We start from the raw sequence: 24,072 nt of genomic DNA on the forward strand, positions 1-24,072 counted from the left end.
AATACCTATCTCTGATCATCACTGTATATTTTATGAAGTGATTGTAACCATGCCAAAGACTAAAAGGGAAATTCTGGTTCAAAAGAGACTCTTTGATTAAAGGGTTGAAGCAAAATTCTCTGCTATACTGAGGTCAATTGAGCCATACAATCATGAGTGCTCTTGAAATGACATGGTTGAACACTTCAATAACACTCTGTTGTCTGTTTTAAGTACTGACCTCAAAGGTCAGAAATAATATCCAACCTTCTATTTATTAGTAAGATACTTGAAAAGAAAGTTTCAGTGCAAAGAAGGTCATTTCTTAAAGAAAACAACATCCTAGAGGAATTTCAGTCAGGCTTTAGAGCATTGAAACTGCACATCACAGCACTGAAACAGTACTTATAATAATAATAATAACAATAATAATAATAATCAGCAACCTCCGACTAAACTCTGATGAAAATAAGGTCTCATTTCTGATCCTCTTAGACCTGAGCGCAGCCTTTGATACGATTGACCATGATATTCTGATCAATCGTCTGGAGAAGTTGATTGGTCTGTCCGACAGTGTCTGATACTGGTTCAAAACATACATCAAAGGGAGGAATTTTTATGTCAGCATTGGAGATCAAGAGTCAGAGAAACATGACAGCTGCTGTGGAGTTCCACAGGGAAGCTGCCTCAGTCCTTTACTGTACCGTTGTACAGTGTGCTTTACATGCTGCCACTGGGGAACATCATGAGAGAGCACAATATTTGTTTTCATAGTTATGCAGATGACACACAACTGTAAGAAAATTGGGGATTCGGCTTTTATCAACTACACTCCAAAGCTGTGGAACACACTACCTGTAGATATCAGGGAAGCTAGCTTTATTAATACTTTTAAAAGACAGCTCAAAACATATCTCTTTACATTAGCCTGTAACTAGCTACTCTTGAAGCTCTCTTGCACTTGCCTGCACTTGAACTACCGCGCCTTTAAAATGGATATTGCTTATTTCATATTTTAACTCTATTTGGGTTTAATTTTATGCATTTTATCTGTTCTAATGCATCTAATTTCTTTTCTATATTTTTTAATATTCCTGACATCTGTTTTTATGTCAAACACTGCATGTCATTGTCTTGCTGTAAAGGACTTTTGAACTGCATTTCTTGTATGAAAGATGCTATACAAATTAAGTTTATCATTATTATTATTATTATTATTATTATATTACTTTAATTAGAGTTTGCAACCCAGCATCCGTCGTTTTAGCAAATGGACAGTCATGACACATGTTTAAGTGAAAAGCCTTTAAGCAGCTGTGGGAATATTGACTTCTGTCACCCTGTTTGAGTGACAGATGGGGAGAGGGGAAGGGAAAAAAAGCACATAAATGTTCAGGTTATTGTGCTGTTGTCTGGTAGTTGAGGTTGTTGTGTTTTGGCAATGTAGGAAAATTAGACCAATTCAACACCAGTGAGAACTAAAATATCAACTCCTGCTCCATATTCTAATAACCGACTACTTGCTTTGATGGTTTCAACTGTTGGTCATTTGTAACAGTTGTTTAAAATGCGCTAAAGCAATTAGCCAGAATGTTCTGCGGGCTACCCGAGTGGAAAATAGACCTAACTTACTTTGCTTCTAAATTTGTACTTTAATTCTATTCTGACTGAAAAAACATTTATTACAGTCTGGTTAGTGGTAAATATGTTTTCCCCCTCGAAGAGCCTGGTGTAAAGCCAAGAGAAAAAGCATAATGAGATGTATATCTCCCAAAGCTTGGCGCTTCAGATCTCTCACTCTTTCTTAGTTGCAACATGGCCCGTTGCGAAACTGTGCTTTGCAAGACCGTTTCTAAAGGAAGCCTCTCCCATACAGCCATTACAGAAATCTTGATGGAAGTATCAAATAAGTGCTTTCCCAGCAGTTCACAATAAAGGTTTAATTTTATGTGAACATTTGCTGCTAAACACAAACTTAGCTGTACTGGGTTTGGAATGAACCGTGATCCTAAATATCCACACGAACAATGGCCATCGACGTGCCTGTTCCTCCTCCCCTCCTTCTTCATCTCATGTTTTAGTGTGTGATAGAATTCCGTCTCTTCAGGGGTTGCCATTGATTAGTCTGCTTGTCACGAACAAACAATATGTGCATAGAGACGCAGCACAAAAAGTGCAGCGTTGATCTGACTGCATATTTTCACAGAAAACGTGTAAGGCACTTCCACATTGGGTACGATCCACGTGCAACGGGCCAAGTTATGATTGTCCCCTCACCCAACTCTCAATGTTCCATGCCCGACTACTTTTACGGCATCATTCACGGTACACTTGTATACACAGTAAAAACGTGCACTAAATCTAACAGTCTTACTGCGACTTTTCGATGGAGTACTATTTCATGTTACTGCTGCTTTTATTTTGGGTGCACGGACGAGGAGGACACTCGACACTCTTGCCTCTCTTCAAATCTCATCTGTCACGTCAGGAAGTGGATGCAAGTGTGACATCTGCCTGCATATTCCAGAGGAGACAGGCGGCGCAGAGAAGCGCTTCATATTTGAAACCGTGACAGATTGTCTGCAATGTTGACGTTATACCCGGAGCAGCGGTACACTTCCTGATTTTGGTGCAGCCCTGTTTCACACCTGATGAATACCGTACCCGGGGATGCCTTATCTGGTCCACCTCTTTCAAACGCCCCCGGGAACGGATCGATGTACTTGTGCCCGGTTAAATCCTCCAGAGAAATATTTGCCCCCTGCCCTCTAAGCAATAACCATGATGTGAAGATGGTTTGGCAGTAGATTAGAAGAAACATGGGCTGGAGTTGTAAAGATGCAGAAAGCATTCAGACTCGGCAGAGAGTAGAAAGCAGGGTTGAGGAAAGAAAAGACAGTAGTGGTTGGGTGTGCGTGCCTCTTTTTTTTTCCCATGCTAATTTTCTTGGCAGGTTCTTAAACAGAATATTAATTTGTTCGTGTTTATGATTTTGAACAAATGGTGCCATCTCAGAGGCCAATGTAATCTAACTATAAACACAAATGCATGGACGAACATGCACTGATGGCCACGCACACATGCATTAAGAAATGTACATTGTACAGCTTTGTGAATAAAACACTATAGGCCTTAAGGAAATACTTAAATATTTATACATACGAAACATGTGATGTATATAGAGCATCTATATGCGCCAAGGATTCATTAAATAATCACACAATCACAGGTGCAGTTATTTAGGGCTGGCTCGAGCTACGTCGTAAGGTCAAGGTCAGAGGCAAAACCTAAATACCTGAGAAACAAGAAAAACATAGAATTGACTAAATGAATAGTCTTTAAAAGTATGCGAGAGCCCTTAATGTATTCAGAGCATTGTCTAACCAGCACCTGGTGTGTATCTTGCTGATGCATTCATTCATCATTTTAGTCCATTAATTAGACCCGATGAGGAACTGTCAGCTGCTGCTTGGCTAACAAACCCTCTTTGTGTTGAATGTGTGTCGTTTTTTTTTTTTTTTTTTTTTTTTTTAAAACAGAGTCATCATAGCTGCAGAGCTCGAAAACTGTCAGGACGTCGTACAGTCAGTGCATTATTCATTCATTGTGTACATTCCAATGACGCCATTACTGCCACAATGACTGGTTTTGCCTCCACAGCAGAAATTTTAGGTACTTGCTGCTTTACACAGTCAACATTACATCAGGGATGCATCAAACAATGAGAAATTAAAATATACCTTTCATTTTAAAGCTGCTCGCACAACCCACATATAAAAATAAAATTTTGTAAGATTTTGGTGAAAGATTTTGCTGTTATAAATATTGCAAGTGCAGTCAGGCCCCTAAAACCAGCTCTTTCTCGTGCTGTATGGACTGTTTTCACATTTGAGAGATCCTGAAACAACAGTGCTTGAACCATTTAGATATAAATATATTTAGATATTTAATAGTATAGAGTATAGAGTATATAGCATATACTCTATACTATAGAGTATATAGTATAGAGTACATAGTATAGCCAGGGTGATGCGGCTAAGTTTGATGTTTCGCCGTGACACAGGAAGTTGATGTTTAAGGTCAAACGATGCTCCAAACCTCATGAAACTTGCGTCAGGCACCAACTTTCATGAGTTTTTGAAGATGTTAAAGCTGCCAAAAAAAAAGCTTTTTTTTTTTTAAAGAAGAATAAGGAACGAGATCGAGAAAAAAATTAAAACTGCAAGCAGAAATATGCGGACCCTCGTGTGCTGCATGCGAGAGAAACAAAACAAAATTCCAACTGGAAGCAGTGACTTGCGGGCCCTCGCACGCTGCACGTCGGGGATCCAGCGGGTCGGGGCCGCCGGCTCCCCGACGTGCAGCGTGCGAGGGCCCGCATGTCACTGCTTGCAGTTGGAATTTTGTTTTGTTTCTCTCGCATTTCTACAGGTTGCTAATACTATATGTACTTCATTTGCATCTACAGTGGGTACGGAAAGTATTCAGACCCCTTTAAATTTTTCACTCTTTGTTTCATTGCAGCCATTTGCTAAAATCAAAAAAGTTCATTTTATTTCTCATTAATGTACACTCAGCACCCCATCTTGACAGAAAAAAACAGAAATGTAGAAATTTGTGCAAATTTATTAAAAAAGAAAAACTGAAATATCACATGGTCATAAGTATTCAGACCCTTTGCTCAGTATTGAGTAGAAGCACCCTTTTGAGCTCGTACAGCCATGAGTCTTCTTGGGAATGATGCAACAAGCTTTTCACACCTGGATTTGGGGATCCTCTGCCATTCTTCCTTGCAGATCCTCTCCAGTTCCGTCAGGTTGGATGGTGAACGTTGGTGGACAGCCATTTTCAGGTCTCTCCAGAGATACTCAATTGGGTTTAGGTCAGGGCTCTGGCTGGGCCAGTCAAGAATGGTCACAGAGTTGTTCCCAAGCCACTCCTTTGTTATTTTAGCTGTGTGCTTAGGGTCATTGTCTTGTTGGAAGGTGAACCTTCGGCCCAGTCTGAGGTCCAGAGCACTCTGGAAGAGGTTTTCTTCCAGGATATCTCTGTACTTGGCCGCATTCATCTTTCCTTCAATTGCAACCAGTCGTCCTGTCCCTGCAGCTGAAAAACACCCCCATAGTATGATGCTGCCACCACCATGTTTCACTGTTGGGATTGTATTGAGCAGGTGATGAGCAGTGCCTGGTTTTCTCCACACATACCGCTTAGAATTAACACCAAAAAGTTCAATCTTGGTCTCATCAGACCAGAGAATCTTATTTCTCGTAGTCTGGGAGTCCTTCATGTGTTTTTTTTGGCAAACTCTATGCAGGCTTTCATATGTCTTGCACTGAGGAGAGGCTTCCGTCGGGCCACTCTGCCATAAAGCCCCGACTGGTGGAGGGCTGCAATGATAGTTGACTTTGTGGAACTTTCTTCCATCTCTCTACTGCATCTCTGGAGCTCAGCCACAGTGATCTTTGGGTTCTTCTTTACCTCTCTCACCAAGGCTCTTCTCCCACAATTGCTCAGTTTGGCTGGACGGCCAGGTCTAGGAAGAGTTCTGGTCGTCCCAAACTTCTTCCATTTAAGGATTATGGAGGCCACTGTGCTCTTAGGAACCTTGAGTGCTGCAGAAACTATTTTGTAACCTTGGCCAGATCTGTGCCTTGCCACAATTCTGTCTCTGAGCTCCTTGGACAGTTCCTTCGACCTCATGATTCTCATTTGCTCTGACATGCACTGTGAGCTGTAAGGTTTTATATAGACAGGTGTGTGCCTTTCCTAATCAAGTCCAATCAGTTTAATTAAACACAGCTGGACTCCAATGAAGGAGTAGAACCATCTCAAGGAGGATCAGAAGAAATGGACAGCATGTGAGTTAAATATGAGTGTCACAGCAAAGGGTCTGAATACTTATGACCATGTGATATTTCAGTTTTTCTTTTTTAATAAATTTGCACAAATTTCTACATTTCTGTTTTTTTCTGTCAAGATGGGGTGCTGAGTGTACATTAATGAGAAATAAAATGAACTTTTTTGATTTTATCAAATAGCTGCAATGAAACAAAGAGTGAAAAATTTAAAGGGGTCTAAATACTTTCCGTACCCACAGTATATGCTATGTGAGTGTTTGTCTGTGCTCGGAAGAGAGAGAGAGAGAGAGAGAGAGAGAGAGAGAGAGAGAGAGAGAGAGAGAGAGAGAGAGAGAGAGAGAGGTCCCCAGTGATGGGAATGGCATTTTAAAAGAAGCCTGCTGGGACCAAGAGAGCTATCTCAGTGCTTTATGTGTATTGGATAAACTATGTACAGTCACACAGACGTACGAGCACACACGCACGCACACACACACACACACACACACACACACACACACACACACACACACACACACACACACACACACACACACACACACACACACACACACACACACACACACACACACATAACCCCTGGTTGAGTCAGGGCAATCTGTCCATCTGTTCGTCTGTCAGTTGCACGTCATCCTTAGTAAATGGGGTTAACAGCCACTGCTGTGTTAAGAGAGGCAGGGATAACAAGTCCTCATACCAAGGAGGGAGATGGGAGAGGGCTTAGAGAGGCAGAAAGACATCGACAGGGAGGGAGACGGTGAAAGAGGAAGAACACATTGTAGAAAGTGTAAAAATGCTCTGATTTAGGGCCTGTGATTGAGGATAATAGTTTGCTACCTGCTGAGTTTGCTGTGCTGAGTTGAGAGCAAGAAAAAGCAGAGGAAAAGTGGAGTTGTGGTGAGGCTAAGGGAGTCTGAGAAAAGGAGGGTAATTTATGAAATAGCAGGATGGGGTAAAACAGATGAAGGAGGTGAGGAGGAGGAGGAGGAGAAGGAGGAGGAGGACAGCAGAAATGGATAAATTGTGGAAGGTACATGCCATTTATGAAACAGAAAAAGGGTTTCATACCCACTTTGTGAGACTAGATGGATGTTCTTTGTGTAATAACACACACACACACACACACACACACACACACACACACACACACACACACACACACACACACACACACACACACACACACACACACACACACACACACACACACACACACACACAGTCCCCACCCTATATTTTAATATATCTGGAGACAGCAACATCTCTGAATGTTTACATTTACATTTACATTCTGTGGCCCGCTGCCTGACTCACTCTCTGCCAGACAAGTAATTATTAACATTTTAGCACAACCCAGCCTCAAAATGTTGACACCGTCAGCTGTATTACAGAGCTAAGGAGCGCACGAATCATTGAACACACACATGGCTTTGCAGTGCTGTTTCCCTCGAAGTACAGATGCCCCGCCTTCATGCCATCCATCTGCCATAAAATACCTTCTCACTAAAAGTCTTCATACTTCCTGTACAAAAAAAAAACCCTAGTCCCTAAATAATTTAAACAAATTACACCTAAAACAGAGTGATGATAGATTTTGGGGCAATCGACCCACCAACATGATGCGAAGCCTGCAGGTGGACCAAGCTAATCAGCAATAGCAGCTGTAACACATGGCACAGGTGTGTATTCGGGTGTTAGTGACAACACAGCCAGCAGCAGCAGCTTTCTGCACAGTAAGAGACTCAGACACATGATACCACTAAAAAATTCATCCTGACTCTTTATCAATTTCTCTCTGAGACTCCTTAACAAAGAACCAAAAGCAAAAAGCAGGTTCTAAACCAAATACCCAGCACAGCCCAAATACCTCAAAATTACTTGAACTTCTTTTTAAATGATAATCAGCACAATATATGTATTGTATTTTAAGTATTCATGTTGAGAGTATACCTACATGAGCCAAACAACGATGAATGCTTCTAGTTTCTTTTTTCTTTTTTTAAAGTTCAATAAACAAATTGGCCACATTAATGCGTTAAAACAATTTTATTCCTTCGAATTTAAATGTTGATTTTTAGGATTAAAGCCACAGCCAGACCTCAGGCATGATGACTGCCGCTGTCTGTATTTTCTAAAAACGATGAACAGCTGCAATCAAAACAAGTATCATAATCAAACAATTTTGGTCAGCAGGGCTTCAGTGCTAACGTCTTCATTTTTGTTTAACTACAGTAAACAGTCTGATTTTAAATGTTTAAAACCATTGCAGCAGTAATGGTTTAAATGTTGTCAAGTTAACTTTTCAAAGTCACACCTCAAATAGACAAAGATTCAGCTGCAAAGCACAGAGTGCATGTAATAAAACAAGACAATCTGTGTATCAAGCAGTGCCAAAATAATCACTCAGCCGTTGTCATCGAGCTTTAAACTCATATTTATTTTACCACGTGGCCCATATTGGAAAAAGAAAACACCGCCATCTATTAACATTTATAATAGTATTCAAACCTCAGTGAAGTTTTACATTTCTCTTGTAAAGTCTTCACTCCCCACCTCCTCATTACTCCTCTTCTCCAGCTGAGCTCTGTGTGCTGCTCTTACGACCGTTGAATCAATTACGAGCGCAGGTGCTGAGCCTAAAAATGGGCTAGTGGGTGTGTGTGTGTGCCTGTGGGGGGGCTGGCTTAAGGTTTGCTTGGTGTTGATTTTCCTGAGCTGTTATCTGTCAATAGGGCTGTCAAGCTAATAAGAAGAAAAAGAAGAAAATTAGTACGGCGAGAGAAAGTGAGAGGGATGTAGTGAGAAGGTAAGATGCAAAACGAGAGTTATTAGTATCAAACAAGGCTCAAACTTTAAAGCCGATCAGTGGTCTATGCTAGCACGACTGGGTTCATTTTAATCAACGGTACAAAACAGCTGGAAAGGAAAAAGCTGAATACAATTTTACAAAATATTGTAGTGGTTGTAAAATGTTGTTGTACAGGTGAAATGATTAGGTTTAGCATGATGTAAAATGATAAAATTATATTTGATAAGAGACACACAAGGAGAAGCCACAGGAGCAGATACAGTTTCCCCTCTTTAGACCACAACAATAAAAGAAAATGTCATGGCAACCTCCCTATTAATTGTTTTTTCATGTAGCTTACATACGCAAGGTACCAATCCAGTCAACTCGAAAGTGTGAACTTTCCCTGAGAATCTATTTAAAAATGGACAAAGCCTCTGTGATGTCATCCATAGATTTCCTAAAAAGCGTTTTGAAGCTCAACGTGGGTGTCTCGCTATTTTGGCAGTGCCCGACTCAGCCTTACTCCAGGCTTATCAAAAAAATGGGAGAAAAGGTTAGTGCACAGGTGGAGCTGAAGCAGGCCAATGAAAACCTCCTTGCTGAAACCAGGGCAGAGAGAGAGTCTGTCTCTTTGGTTCTGGCTGACAGTCAAGGGCTAAAAGCTGTAGGCAGCTGGCCAACGATCACGGCACCCTCCTGCAGTTAAGTTGCAGGGAATTTTAACAGGAGCTACAGAAAAGCTGACATGAAAAATAATGCAAATGTGGAAATGCCTTGAACTGCAATGCCACCAAGGGCCATAAGGGGTTGGCTCCAAAAAAAACCTCTGGCTCCATAGACTCCCATTTAATTTCTCATGAAATACAAAGTCAGCATATTTCCACGAGTCTTTATCTTGTTGTTCGCTTAAGTCACTCCTCATTTTCTGGCGGTCCAGCTGAAAATAATGCCCAAATATTAATTTGATATTAGGCTTCAGAAAGTGGCATTTTTGGGGGCGTGTCTGTTTAATTGACAGGCCTGTGGTGCAGTCAGGTTTCTGCTACACGTTAGTCGCCGTAGTTTCCTCGGGTTCCCAATCACATAGAGTCCAATTCATTGCCCCCCCTCCTCCACGCTCGTTCAAATATGATCACTTTTGTTTCCAAAATAGCAAGATGGGCATAATCTGAACTCTGGGCTTCAGAACAGTAGTTCATGGGTGATGTCATAGTTGGTTACTGCTTGGGACTGACTTTTCTTTAAGGCACCATTCAAGAATTTGCAGTTTTTCGTACTTTCCTTCATTTATCATCTCGAGAGGTTGCCGTCTGAGCTTTCCATATTATTGAGCTTCCAGCTGGAACCACAGGTGGGCAAGTGGGGGACTACTTGCACATTAATAGTCGACGCATACTGAATGAGGGCGAAGGTGTTGAGTTACATCACAGCCACTTTAGGGCATTTCAGGGATGTATTTCCTGGAAGAAACTCCAATTATGAAATTCTGATTCACAGAAATTAAAGTTTTTAGCGGTTTAATCAATGCCAGGAAAGGAACTTTAATAATTTGAATCAAAGTCTGTGCTTGAGTTAAGGTCATGTTATGACCAAAATGGACAGAGGATCATAAAAATTCAGCCTGAGCGCATCAACAGAGAGAAGGTCAAGGGCAACATCTGACCCGAGGCTGGTGCAAGAGGAAAGCTCATTGAGTGTCCAAAACATATCACGTTTCTATAACAATGAATTTGTTCAATCAATTTCATAATAATCTACCAAACACGTGTGGATATTGCTTTTATGCAAACAAAAATGTCTTTCTGATGGCGATCTGTTCAAAAGTTGTTGAGATATATTTTTGTTCATCAGAAGTGTTGGATTGATGGACAGCCACATGGACAGATAAATCAACCACTTCCACAATCCTTTGGCCCGACTGCTAGTGGAACAAAAAGGGAACTCAGTCAAAACGATGAGAGGCAGACAGACGGCGGGTGAGATATCAGGGTTTGCTTTTCACAGAGATATTAATTGGACTGAGCTTTGCAGGGTCGCTGCTTTGTCTTTTTCTCATTAACAGAGCAAATTACGAACTTTTCAAATCTTTGTTAGTCTGCATAACATATTCATACAGGCTCTTTCAGCTCAGCTTGCCTCACTTTTAAATACTCTTTCGACAGAGTCATTGTTTTCTGCTTTAGTGTTCATTGCCATGCAGTGTGCGCCCTTTGTTGTATCGTGGGCAGACTCATTGTAATGGAAATAACAGTAACTTCCAACAACTGTTTGAAAAGCCAAAACGCACACCCCAGTGTTTGACAACCACGACACTGAACATATATTATCTACACGTATATTACACACACACACACACACACACACACACACACACACACACACACACACACACACACACACACACACACACACACACACACACACACACACACACACACACACACAGCACGCAAAGTCATGCATATCTGAACACGTGACCAAATATGATATATATTATATAATACATGTGCTCTATCACACCCGGGTGCACACACGCAAACAGACACACTGCCTACTTGCACAGAGTGCTCATGACAAGGCTTATTGTTTGTCCTTGACATTTTCATGTATTTGATGAAAGGCGGGTATGAAAGGGCCATGTGTTGACATCACAAATCTTCAAATGCAGAGTGATTTCTTTGTTCCCCCTCTCTTAACTGACTCAAGGGACTTCTGTGCTTGGGGTGGACTTGTTGTTAATTAACCACACGGCTGCCTGATTGGTATGTGTGTATACGAATTTGCACACAAACTAGTAGCTACAGTAGAAGTGAAAGGGCTCTCTGCATCTACCCTTCATTAGTATTGCTACAAATTGCAATGCTACACAGTACAACATCCTGATACAAACATCGGCTGTTATTCGCTCCTTAGGAGTTACCATTTTATATTTATATTCATAGTGTATTGCAGAAGGACTACAACAGACTTGACACATATTTTCTGTCCATATCCTCCAAGCAAAGTAATATAATGCAGTAAAAACTGGGACTTGGAGATTTTTTTTTTTTTTTACATTTATGAGTCTGTGTGTCAGTGTTTGAAAGCTAAATATGTATTCTTATATTCATAGTTTTGTTTGTGCACAGATCATTGTATAAATTTAAAAAAAAAAAAAAACCAATTCCAAAGACATACATAATTTAATAAATCTGAATGTAAACAGCATGTTTTTATGGCTCATGGCTTTTTGATAACAGCCGTATAATCTGGACTGCATTGCCATTTCGCTTCACTTCATTATTCGGTCATCATGTCCATGTTGCCATTTGTTGGATGGGGTGTGTGTTGGGAGGGGGGGGTCGTCCTGGGGGGATCATTTAAGTACTGTTATTTCAACTGTGTGTAAACAGACCTCAATGAGCACAACAGCAAACCTATTTGGATGGCACAAAAAAAAATCAGAGATATGGGTAGCAACTCAAAGGTGCGGAAAGATCTGATGATAAAATCTTTCCACTTGCTAACATGTTAATGTTTGTTGGGGTAAAAACGAATATAAAGTGTAAAAGAACAGCGCCACTGAACACCGTTCCCGTGTCCCTCCTCCACAGTGCATGTGAAGGCCGGGACGTGTGAGGTGATCGCTGCCCATCGCTGCTGCAACAAGAACAAGATCGAGGAGAGATCTCAGACTGTCAAATGTTCCTGCTTCCCTGGACAGGTCGCCGGCACCACTCGGGCCATGCCCTCCTGTGTCGATGGTACGTTTCACCGGATGTGCGTTTGTTGTATGTTTTCTGTGCGTCTGCATATTCCCCCTAACCTGACACACAACTAGTTTCAGCGGTGTTTGGTTTTTAATGTTGGGCCTATTCACGCAGGCCCCTTCGTGCCCTGATGGTTAACTTACAGAGAGAACAGTCGACACTGGTGATGCTAGCATTAGCATGAGGTCGAATTATGCTCAGACTTTTATTCACCAAAAATGTACGTGTGTTGCTGCATACTGAAAAATTTAAGTGTTGATGCAGGACTGAAGTAAACTTTGACATGAAAGTGAAGACGCAGATGTCAATAATCTCTGGGCAGTATTTCTGTTTACTGGCAGCCAAATTTACTGACTAGAAATGCATTGAAGTGAATCAGACATGATTCAGTGCATGCTTTTCTGTCCAGTGCTGTTTCCTGTAACTTCACCAGCTTGATTAATAAGAAACACAGCTTCCGTCTATTATGAATGACTTGATTAATTTAGTGGAAAGAAAAATATGACGGATGGTATAAGGTTATGCTATTGACGTAATTCATAAAAACATAATGAATTGCCTGCTACTTAAATAAACCTTACAGATACAAGAGACAGAAATCTGAACATTCTGGGCAGAATAAAGTGCGCTTCTCGACAAATAAAACATTCAAGCTTGTCTCCCAGAAATTATATTTCTATGCCACTAAATTCCAAAAGCAAATACCTTTGTAAAAAATACAATGGCATCCAGATTATGTTATCTATCACTATAATGCATTAATACATTAACATATCTGGAAGAACTGTTAATAACATTAAAAATAATCTTAACCAAGGGCTTTAACAAAGCAGAAGTCATCAGGGACTTCAAACACAATGTGTTTTATTACATTAAACCCAAACCATGAACTTTTTCTGTCTCACAAAAGTAAGTCGCCTGGACCTTGATTGTTGAGTGTTTTGTTTGTCTGCAATCCAACCCAACCTCCTCCTGCCTACTCTGCAGTTAATAAATGTGGTGTTTAATTTATAACAAAGAGAAAAGCATTACGTCTGAATGTTATCTAGCAAGTGATTACCTTGCACCTAAATGTTATAAAGAAGAAACTCAATTTCTAAGAGACAGGGTTGGATTCTCGGGTATGGATATGGTCGGATATGAATTCTAAACAGGCAGAATAGGAAACATGCTTCATGAAGAAGAATTCTTATATTCGTGTTATTACAGTGGGTATGGAAAGTATTCAGACCCCTTTAAATTTTTCACTCTTTGTTTCATTGCAGCTATTTGATAAAATCAAAAAAGTTCATTTTATTTCTCATTAATGTACACTCAGCACCCCATCTTGACAGAAAAAAACAAATGTAGAAATTTGTGCAAATTTATTAAAAAAGAAAAACTGAAATATCACATGGTCATAAGTATTCAGACCCTTTGCTGTGACACTCATATTTAACTCACATGCTGTCAATTTCTTCTGATCCTCCTTGAGATGGTTCTACTCCTTCATTGGAGTCCAGCTGTGTTTAATTAAACTGATTGGACTTGATTAGGAAAGGCACACACCTGTCTATATAAAACCTTACAGCTCACAGTGCATGTCAGAGCAAATGAGAATCATGAGGTCGAAGGAACTGTCCAAGGAGCTCAGAGACAGAATTGTGGCAAGGCACAGATCTGGCCAAGGTTACAAAATAGTTTCTGCAGCACTCAAGGTTCCTAAGAGCACAGTGGCCTCCATAATCCTTAAATGGAAGAAGTTTGGGACGACCAGAACTCTTCCTAGACCTGGCCGTCCAGCCAAACTGAGCAATTGTGGGAGAAGAGCCTTGGTGAGAGAGGTAAAGAAGAACCCAAAGATCACTGTGGCTGAGCTCCAGAGATGCAGTAGAGAGATGGAAGAAAGTTCCACAAAGTCAACTATCATTGCAGCCCTCCACCAGTCGGGGCTTTATGGCAGAGTGGCCCGACGGAAGCCTCTCCTCAGTGCAAGACGTACGAAAGCCCGCATAGAGTTTGCCAAAAAAAACACATGAAGGACTCCCAGACTACGAGAAATAAGATTCTCTGGTCTGATGAGACCAAGATTGAACTTTTTGGTGTTAATTCTAAGCGGTATGTGTGGAGAAAACCAGGCACTGCTCATCACCTGCCCAAAACAATCCCAACAGTGAAACATGGTGGTGGCAGCATCATGCTATGGGGGTGTTTTTCAGCTGCAGGGACAGGACGACTGGTTGCAATTGAAGGAAAGGTGAATGCGGCCAAGTACAGAGATATCCTGGAAGAAAACCTCTTCCAGAGTGCTCTGGACCTCAGACTGGGCCGAAGGTTCACCTTCCAACAAGACAATGACCCTAAGCACACAGCTAAAATAACAAAGGAGTGGCTTCGGAACAACTCTGTGACCATTCTTGACAGGCCCAGCCAGAGCCCTGACCTAAACCCAATTGAGCATCTCTGGAGAGACCTGAAAATGGCTGTCCACCAATGTTCACCATCCAACCTGACGGAACTGGAGAGGATCTGCAAGGAAGAATGGCAGAGGATCCCCAAATCCAGGTGTGAAAAGCTTGTTGCATCATTCCCAAGAAGACTCATGGCTGTACTAGCTCAAAAGGGTGCTTCTACTCAATACTGAGCAAAGGGTCTGAATACTTATGACCATGTGATATTTCAGTTTTTCTTTTTTAATAAATTTGCACAAATTTCTACATTTCTGTTTTTTCCTGTCAAGATGGGGTGCTGAGTGTACATTAATGAGAAATAAAATGAACTTTTTTGATTTTAGCAAATGGCTGCAATGAAACAAAGAGTGAAATATTTAAAGGGGTCTGAATACTTTCCGTACCCACTGTATGTTGAGCACCAGAAAATGTTATGCAAACATAAAAGGAAACAACAAGACTCTTGATACCAAATATTACAATCTGAACAAAGTGTTATTTTTTTTGAGGTGCTTTGCTAGCAACAAATGAAATGTTGAACGTTTCGACCTAAATGTATCTGGACCTGTACACAGAAATGAGCTTTGTTTCGCAGTAGTGCTGTCAATTCAAATACCTAGAAACCCTCCTGGCTTCTGTCCCCGTGTCCACAAAATCAGTATCCTGCAGCCCTGCCACAGTGAATTTTGATGAAGTCACAGACTGCAGTCTCTATAGATCTGTTGTTTCTTGCTTTTCGATGAGTTTGTTCAGACTGTTCAGTGCTGGAACATAGAGAGAGATTTTTATTTTTTTATTTTTTATTTTTACAAAAAGGTAATAAAAGATAAAGGGCAAAATGATGAAATTCAGAGCTTAATCACCAACTACATGATGATGACTTGATGAAGGTCTATCCAAGCGTTGTACTGTATACTGGAATAATAAAAAAAAAAAACTAATTTTACAAACTGGTCCAAGTATTCTCTCTCTCAGAAAGTATCACTCATCCCTGATTAATGCTGTCAATCAATACTGTATTTTGACTTAGTATTTAGTTAAGTATTTAATTGGGAGTGACATTTACTTAACTACTTGCAAACTACTTGCGTACGTGCTAAACATGTAATTAACTGGTAACTGACTGCGAGAAATACCGCGTCTTTAGAGAGACACGTTAAGAACATATTTCATACGTTCACATATCCATTCAGTCAACTTGTGTTCTTTTGTCCTTTTTTTCTGTAATATTTAATCATCTTCTTTCTCTTGAGTATCTTTTTCTCTGTGATTTTTGCCAAAGACACTTCATCAATTGTTTTTCATCTGATTCAATGTGTTCTATAAACCCTGCCAGAGCTCAACGTCGCAAGCTGTCTCGTGCATAGCTTGCGTTCTTTGAATTGAAACTCTAAACTGTTTGTTATGTGCTGATTAAATTCACGATTGTAGCGCCCATGAAACCTGCACATGCAGTAATACAAAAATGCATTAAAACAGAATCTAAATAATTTTTCATTATTGCTGAAAACTAAAATAAAAACGTAAAAATATTGTCTCCAGAAGAAAAGTTTTCTTTGATATTACCCTGAAGATTAATAGAGGTGTAGCATTTTAACAGAATCTCAGTAATAATCTTGATATTTGTGGAACATTTAGTAATAATTCAAAACCACAGTAAAATGTCATTATGTATTGGTTTTATAGAAACTATTCAAGAAAGATGATGCTGTTTTGTATATCTATTATCTGCAGTGATCAATACAGTAAATCACGTGACTTACTGTTTATTAAACTGCAAACAACCTCAGGCAGCACCCCGATTAGGGCAATACTGCCAGATATCGTTTATGTTTTTTTATCACACTGTTGGGGAATTTACAGTGAGTACTTTATCACAGGAAGTGCGTTTGCATCTACCTGTTTTTAAGCACATTTCCAAATTGTGCATAACAAAACAGACATTGCAAATTAATTAATCACGAAGTACATGACTCATGTAACTTCAACATCCACACAAGCCTCCCGCCACCTGAAGAGAAGAGGAATTGTGGCAGATAAAACATCAGATCTGTGCTGAGTGATGACTCGTAACGTTCCTCAAATTAATGAATGAAACAGAAATGCCTGATTTTCCATATCACGTTTTCCACATTGGTTTCGTTCGTTTGAAGTTTGACCGACGCTCTTTTAATTACATTATCTTGTTGCCGCTTCACCTACAGTATATGGTGGTTTAATGGCACCTGATTGGAGAATTAGTGTTTCCAACTGTTTATCTCACAGCGTCAAACTCCTAATATTCACATATTTGCATTAGATGGAGATTCACATAGATTTTCTGGAAACTCGTTGTTCTTGCGAAATTAAGATGGAAACACGGCGAAGGAAGCCTGGTGTCAAAATTCCCAAATACACAGCCTGGACACGCGTGAAAAGCGCGTGACTAAAAGCACATCCACGAACACTGAGTCATATCTTCAACAGACTCAGATTCAGGGTTCTCTCTCTCTCTCTCTACCTCTTCCTCTAGCCTCCATTGTAGCCCAGAAGTGGTGGTGTCAGATGCAGCCATGTATGGAAGGTGAGGAGTGCAAGGTTCTCCCGGACCTCACAGGATGGAGCTGCAGCACAGGCAACAAAGTCAAGACCACGAAGGTTGGTGTGCACACAATTTCCCTGTCTCCCTCACTCACAATCCTATCGTCCTTTTAACACATGCACGCTCACACATGGTCAGACCCACCAAAGTGTGACCCATTTCCACATTGGAGTATATCCCTCTCTTGCTTTCTGTCTTACTTTTCGCTTTCCCCCTAGTTTTCACCCAATATCACTCTTTTTTTTCACCCAATTTATCTCTCTTTACTTTCTCCTCTGGCCCCATCTTGGATCTAACATCAAACATTCTCTGAAGAAAAATAAGGCCAACAAGAACAAGGCAAAACACATACACACACACACGCACACACAGATACTGAACATGAACATCACAATTCCCTTCACTCTCACTTGCCCTGCTTCCCTGCGTCTGACTGGCATGCCATCTGACTCGATGCAGAAAGATGTCGTCACATTCGATACACCCGAGTTTTAAAATTTCCTCAAATCATTTTCACGCTCCGATTCCTCCATGATGGAGTTTGTGCTGTATACATTCACGTACTGCCCGTTTGTCTGTGAACAGGTGTGGATGTACAACGTACGTTTTATAGAAACAGTATCAGCCTCCATCTGCACCTGTTGGCTTCTCTTCAGTGGCCTTAACCTGAGCAGGCTCTTAGCTGTCTGTCATAGGAGGAAAATGTGTGCGAGACTCACCTCATGTCGCTGTTACGCTTCTGTTTCTAACCTCCATCCTTCTCTCTGCCTTCTCACCTTCCATTATTCATGGCTGGGTGCAGACCTTTGTTTTCTGCCTAAATAATTGATCGAAGGCGTGGTCAGAGGAGCGAGAACGTATCTCCTTGGGTAAAAGAGAGGAACAAGAAAAGCTTGACACTCTCTTTTTCCACTCTCTCTTTCTTTAAAACACTCAGAGAGAGTCTCACGGACGCCGGGATGATTAAGAATTCCTTTCCGATACTTTTTTCTCAGCTCACCTCTCACCTGGCAAAGTGGATCGCGCCCCCTCAAGTGCTTCTTTACTCCTCAACAGCCTCGACTCTTATATTCATCCTGAAAACAGATTTTTTTTTTTTATTATTATTTTTTTCCCTGTGCTGGACCAAACTCATATTTGTGTTGGCCTGCTCATAAGTGTAAGTGAACTTCCCCAGTTCACTCACATCAAAGAAAGATAAAGAGGCAGAGGGAGACAGATATAAAATGAGTGGTCTTGGAGTATCTACCAGGCATAATTGAAGAGAGAGGCACATAAGGGTTGATGAGATACGAAGATGATGTAGTTGCTGAGTATGTGAATGTCGTTCAGAAGTCGCTTCCTATATCTGATCTCATGCATTTGGTTTTATCAGCCCCAAACTGCGCATTTATAATTTCCTCAACAAGATCAAAGCAAACCAGTTTCAAACAGGCATCATTTTATCATTGACTCTGTCGTAGTTTAAAAGAGCACAAATATTTGCTGTCTCTTACAGTCAGGTCTTTGATCAATGATCTGCGTGTGCTTGTGTGTTTGTGTGTCTGTTTCGTGTGTGCATGTGTCTACATTATTTGAGAGTGTTAGCTGATGTGTTTGCCTGATGATGAAAAGAATGATTTTTTTTCTCCTCTGGTGTTGTACACTGAGGTCAAAATGCGCAAGCATCCAGATCAATAGCATCGAACGTTCTCTCATAGTCCCATTAAGACCCGCTCGTAAATTGAAATTGACGATGGAGCGAGAGAGAAAGAGGATGAGAGAGCGAAAGAGACATGGGAAGCAGCAGAAAGGAAGAAAGAGGCAGGTGGAGATGGACGAGAGAGAAAAAATAACGTGGAAAGTGGAAAGGAAAGGCTGAAGGCCCAGGGGATAGGTAGATAAAATAATGAAGAAAACACTTGAAAACAAACGTACCAGAACCGGTCAGCAGAGAAGGAACAGGCAAGTGCACAAAAAAGGATCTCCATTCATCCATCCCTCCATCCCTGGCTGGAAGCAGAGGAAAGGAGGAGAGAAGGAGGGCAGAGGGAGGAGAGAGGGAGGGGAAGGAAGACAGCTTGATCAATGCCAAATAATATCATATGGATGAGCAGACAGACATGGCCGGGCTGCCGAGCCACACTGTCATAGACTGCGAGGCAAATGTGTGTGCATTTGTGTAGATAAACATGCCGTCATATACACACAATAACAAACAAATGACAAGGTGTCAGGGGTGCATGCATGTTTCACTCCCTGTATAGCCGGCCTACATCAAACTAAACAGATGTGGCAATCTGCAAGCACTATAAACCTCTTCAGGCAAGATCCTCTGCAAGCACTCTTCTCTTTGATGGCAACAATACAAATAGTGAATCAAGACCGATCAAACATTTTGTGCAGATGTAATTTGATACAGCTTGTGGGTTATTAAACAATATATATACATAAAATTTTTTAAAAAAAATCAAGATCAAACAACTGCGGTAATGCTTTCCATCATTTACTCTAGTGTGACTAAATGAGTCATAAAAAGTATGCAAAATGTACGAGTGAAGGGGACATCTGCCTTGTGGCCATCTGAGCAGCCACTAGTGCAGACAGCTAGAGCTTTTGGAATAAGCAGTAGAAAATGTGGTACTCATGGGCCTCAAAAAGGCCCATACAAATGACACTCGAGCACTTTTTGTGTGCTTTGTAAATTGAGTTCTAACTACCTAAATCCGCTCTGCAACTGGGCACAGAAACTGCCACCTACAGGCATATTTAAACAGGCAAGGGGATGTGCACCTAAAGGGACTTGGACTTTGCACCTTAAAGCATAGCAGGCACAGAGATGCAGTGGTGTGCGTGCATAGTGAACTGGCATGACAACAAACGCCTGCAGACTCTTTGATCAGGCACAGGAGTAGATGCCTGAAGGCAATGGGAATGGGTCCAGGAAGGGTGGCCCGGAGCCATCAAGAGCAGATACAGTAGAATAGTTTGAGCTGCCAGCTTGGAGGAAATGCTCCTCTGAGCTCTCAGTGATGGCTGGCCTTCACACTTTGTTAGCTGGCACCTGGATTGGACAAAAGAGCAAGTCCCTCAATGAGGACATGCAGGAGGGACGGCATGTGTTAGGGCTAAGAGGGGAAGCTACTGGGAAACACAATGAGAGAGAAAGTCATGCAGCCTTGGAGAGTCTGGTCTATTATATTCCCCAGCACTGGCAGTTATACAGCAATTTGCGCCTGTTTGGTCTTTGGCTGGTAGAAAATGTCTCCTAATAGCTCGAAATAAACCAAAAGTGACTGTATGAGCAAAGAAAATGGGAAGATAGATAGACGAGATAAAGAAACCATGTGATTAGAGCAGCCGTCTCGACAAATAAGACGAAATGACATGGCAGTAGGCCAGGCGCTGGGAGTGAGGTAGTGTGGGCTGACTGCCATGATTCAAACTGTGTCTTGTTCAGTCTCTTGCCAGAAGAGGCAGAGACCGTGCTAGCCACGTTGTCAGTGCTCCACCAATAAAAATCCCTTCACATTATTTCCAAACAGCAGCCAGCACTCCAAGCACTGCATTATTTAAAGCCTTCCATTGACATGCCTTACTACCAGCTCCATACTCTTTTCTGTGACCTTTAGTGTTTCAGGCTATTTTCTAACTTTTGTGTGTGTGTGTGTGGGGGGGGGGGGTTGTTGTTAGTGAGTGTTGACCCGCTTCTTCTCTCCCTGTTACAGGTGACCCGATAGTGCTGCCCTTCTCGAGATGAGCAGCGGGGAATGTTGGTGGAAGTACTTATACAGCACAATGGACCTATCGACTTGTGACTTGTGTGGACGTGCACTCAGAAGGACTTCTATGAGGAACCAGTATTTGTTTCATTTTTCTGAGGACATCCAAGAAATGGTGGCTGAAGAGACAGAACTCTAACACCTCAAACACAACTGAGTGTCCTTGCTCCTTTAAATGCAGAGGACTGCAACACCCACAATCCTTTACTGCTACTACAAACAACAACAAGTGAACTATGACCTAAACAGCACTCGCTTAGATGACACGAAACAACTCCTATCCAACAATCTATATTCTTCATCTCTCTTCTATGGCTGAGTTGTGTTCCATTTGCATACTGGGAATAAAGGGGATCTGGATTTTAGACAACTGTTCTGTATACACTACAAAAAAAAAAAAAAAAAAAGGGAGCGGATCCAGAATGCTTGCCTCATGTAGTCTGGATGACACATTTGAATTTACCTGTGCCACATATGACACAATTAATGCTGTCAAAATGTTTCTCAGATCTGAAGCTGAATCTCATCTTTTTTTTTTTTTTCTTCAGATTTCACCTCCATCAGAGTATTTTATCTTGAATAGTTTGTGGCTTACCACATGCCATTTTTTAAAATGCAGAGACAGTTTGTTGGTCTGCTTTTTGCTTTTGTTTTTTGACAAATGACAAAATCCTTTCAGGGGTGAGGTTAGACTAATACCAAGTAGATGTTATGGTATATTGAAACATGTAAACGTGTAAAAAAATAAATAAATAACGGTCCATGGAATCAACGGGGCAAAAATACATTGACGCTCTAATGGTTTTAATATCTGTGTTTTTAAACGCCTGTTAACAGCTATTGAGTACATGTGTCAGTATTATAAGAAATGAATAAAACCTTTCAAAAGAAAAGAATCTCTGTAGTTTGTGTTCCAGGTCAGGACCCACAGAATACCACACAATATATACTGTGATCAAAAGCACTGCATTGATTCACGATGGATGCATGGAGTCATTAGCATTGTTTACAGCATCTGTGTGACTTAATTTCCCCAGAAACCCTGAAGTAACAGGGTATTCAAAACCATGAATTTGTAACTACTTGTGTTAATTGTGTTGGCTCCAAGAGATTTCATCAATAACTGGTAATTACGTTGCTGTTAACTTTATACGTTAATTTCATCATGTTTATTTCCTGCTGCACACAAATAGCTGAGAATGTTTTGTCAAAGACAGAAATGCACACGACTACCTCGCCTCCTCGGGCGTCGTCTGTGATGCGTGACTGATGAATCATTACTCAGCTACTGTTAAGAGAAAACTATTTTCTGATGTCTGTTTAATATGTAACACACTCTCATGCAGCTACACCGCAACGGAACATGTGTATTTGGCTGGATTTATGACCACAGAAAGTGCAAGTAGGTGAGGAAGGAAAATTATATTTTTATGCATCGCAGATCAGCCTGGACAAACTGGTTGGTAAACATGATCTAGTGCAGGATGCTGTAGCTACATTTTTTTATAATTATGTGGAGCTCAATCAACAAGTACGTTTTTCCACACTGACTAAGTTTGTTACCTCGACACATTGTTCTTACTTAGCTCAAGCCTTAGACTGTCATGTTAACGATAGACAGCCGTTGGCATTACAAAGTTAAAGTGTCCTTCTTTCTCTGCTTCACATACTCAATGAAATAAAAATCTTGTTTTAACATTCACAGCGTTATCATGTTGAAAAGATTTGGACCGGTCTCGTATCTTAGGTGTGTTGGTTCTATGTTGTCTTCGGACATGGCAGGGCTGCTCTGCTGTCGTTTCAGTCAGTCAGGTTGGGCTGCTATTAAAAGTTCTTCTGCCTCACATACTCAGTTCCTCTGTCACCTAAAAAGATTGCGAGCATCGTCATAGCAACCTCAGGGCACCTGTATTTTTTGTTCGCCTGTGGCTTCTTAATGAACAGTTACTTGTTGTTGTGTGTAACAGTGCACCTTTTATTTACTCAAACCTGACTAATAACATCAGCATGGCCGATATCATCAGACACTTTGAGCTTGTCAGAGGGGTGTAGATACTGGATCAGGCAACCGAGAAATGTATGAGGTGTTTTGTGTCAGTGCTTTTCTCTCTTTTTTTTCTCTCTTTCTCTAAAAGACTAAGATAAGAATAACATTTAACCAATAAATTGGAGCCCAACTGATACTGGACCTTTTTTGGGACCGATTCTAATAGAAATATCAGGGAGAAAATTTGCCAAAATTCTTTATATATATGTCGTATATACGGTAGTCTATGTATTTTGATCCTTAAAGTACTGATACAGCAATGTAAAATATGCCATTACAAGTAAAAGCCGAACGTTAAAAATACTTTTTAAATGAAATGACATACTTATTAAGAGCAAACTGCAGTTAAATTATTAAAGTTAAAGAACTGGAACGACAGCTCTAATGTTAATTCTAACACCTTTTTTTTTTTAGAAAGTGCACTGAAACAGTGAACTTCACTGGTACTTTAACAAATTCTCAAAAATATGTAAATAATAATAATAATAAAAAAATAGAAACCAAGTTTTGATTGACCCCAAGCATCTTTTTCTGCATTATGTTCTGTAAAGAAAAGTTGCCACATCAGCCAACACATATGCTGATATCAATATATCTGTGAGGACCAATATCAGCCAATAAAATCCCCAGCTGATATGTTGGTCAGGCTTTACAATAAGATACAAAATCAAACTAAAGAAAACATGGGCCACAGTTTAAAAAAAAAGTTTATATTTAAGAAACAAATCTTTCCTTTCTGATTCAGTCCCGTATGAACATGATGTTGGGTTTAGAGCAGCCCAGTAACGTTTGTGATTAAAAAAAATATATTTATTTCACGAGAGCTATTAACTATAAAACTAAAAAGGCCAACTCAGGACCTATCTTGGTCTAT

At 40.7% G+C, this 24,072-nt stretch overlaps 1 protein-coding gene across 1 annotated transcript in view; it reads left to right on the plus strand.

Annotated features, from left to right (window-relative positions):
* LOC138614688 (chemokine-like protein TAFA-2) overlaps positions 1 to 22,818 on the plus strand; it is an 83,061-nt gene extending 60,243 nt beyond the window's left edge. Inside the window, exons 3-5 of the mRNA XM_069688254.1 lie at positions 12,225 to 12,374; positions 17,322 to 17,446; positions 21,098 to 22,818. Coding sequence (XP_069544355.1) covers positions 12,225 to 12,374; positions 17,322 to 17,446; positions 21,098 to 21,109 — 287 coding nt within the window. The 3' untranslated portion in view covers positions 21,110 to 22,818. The remainder of the gene's footprint in view (positions 1 to 12,224; positions 12,375 to 17,321; positions 17,447 to 21,097) is intronic.
* Positions 22,819 to 24,072: the final 1,254 nt, after the last annotated feature.

The sequence above is a fragment of the Brachyistius frenatus genome, unplaced genomic scaffold, assembly GCF_029030835.1.
Source record: "Brachyistius frenatus isolate BFR_SWC_R1_liver_20210118 unplaced genomic scaffold, ASM2903083v1 Contig_6, whole genome shotgun sequence".
In the NCBI taxonomy this organism is placed as follows: Eukaryota; Metazoa; Chordata; class Actinopteri; family Embiotocidae; genus Brachyistius; species Brachyistius frenatus.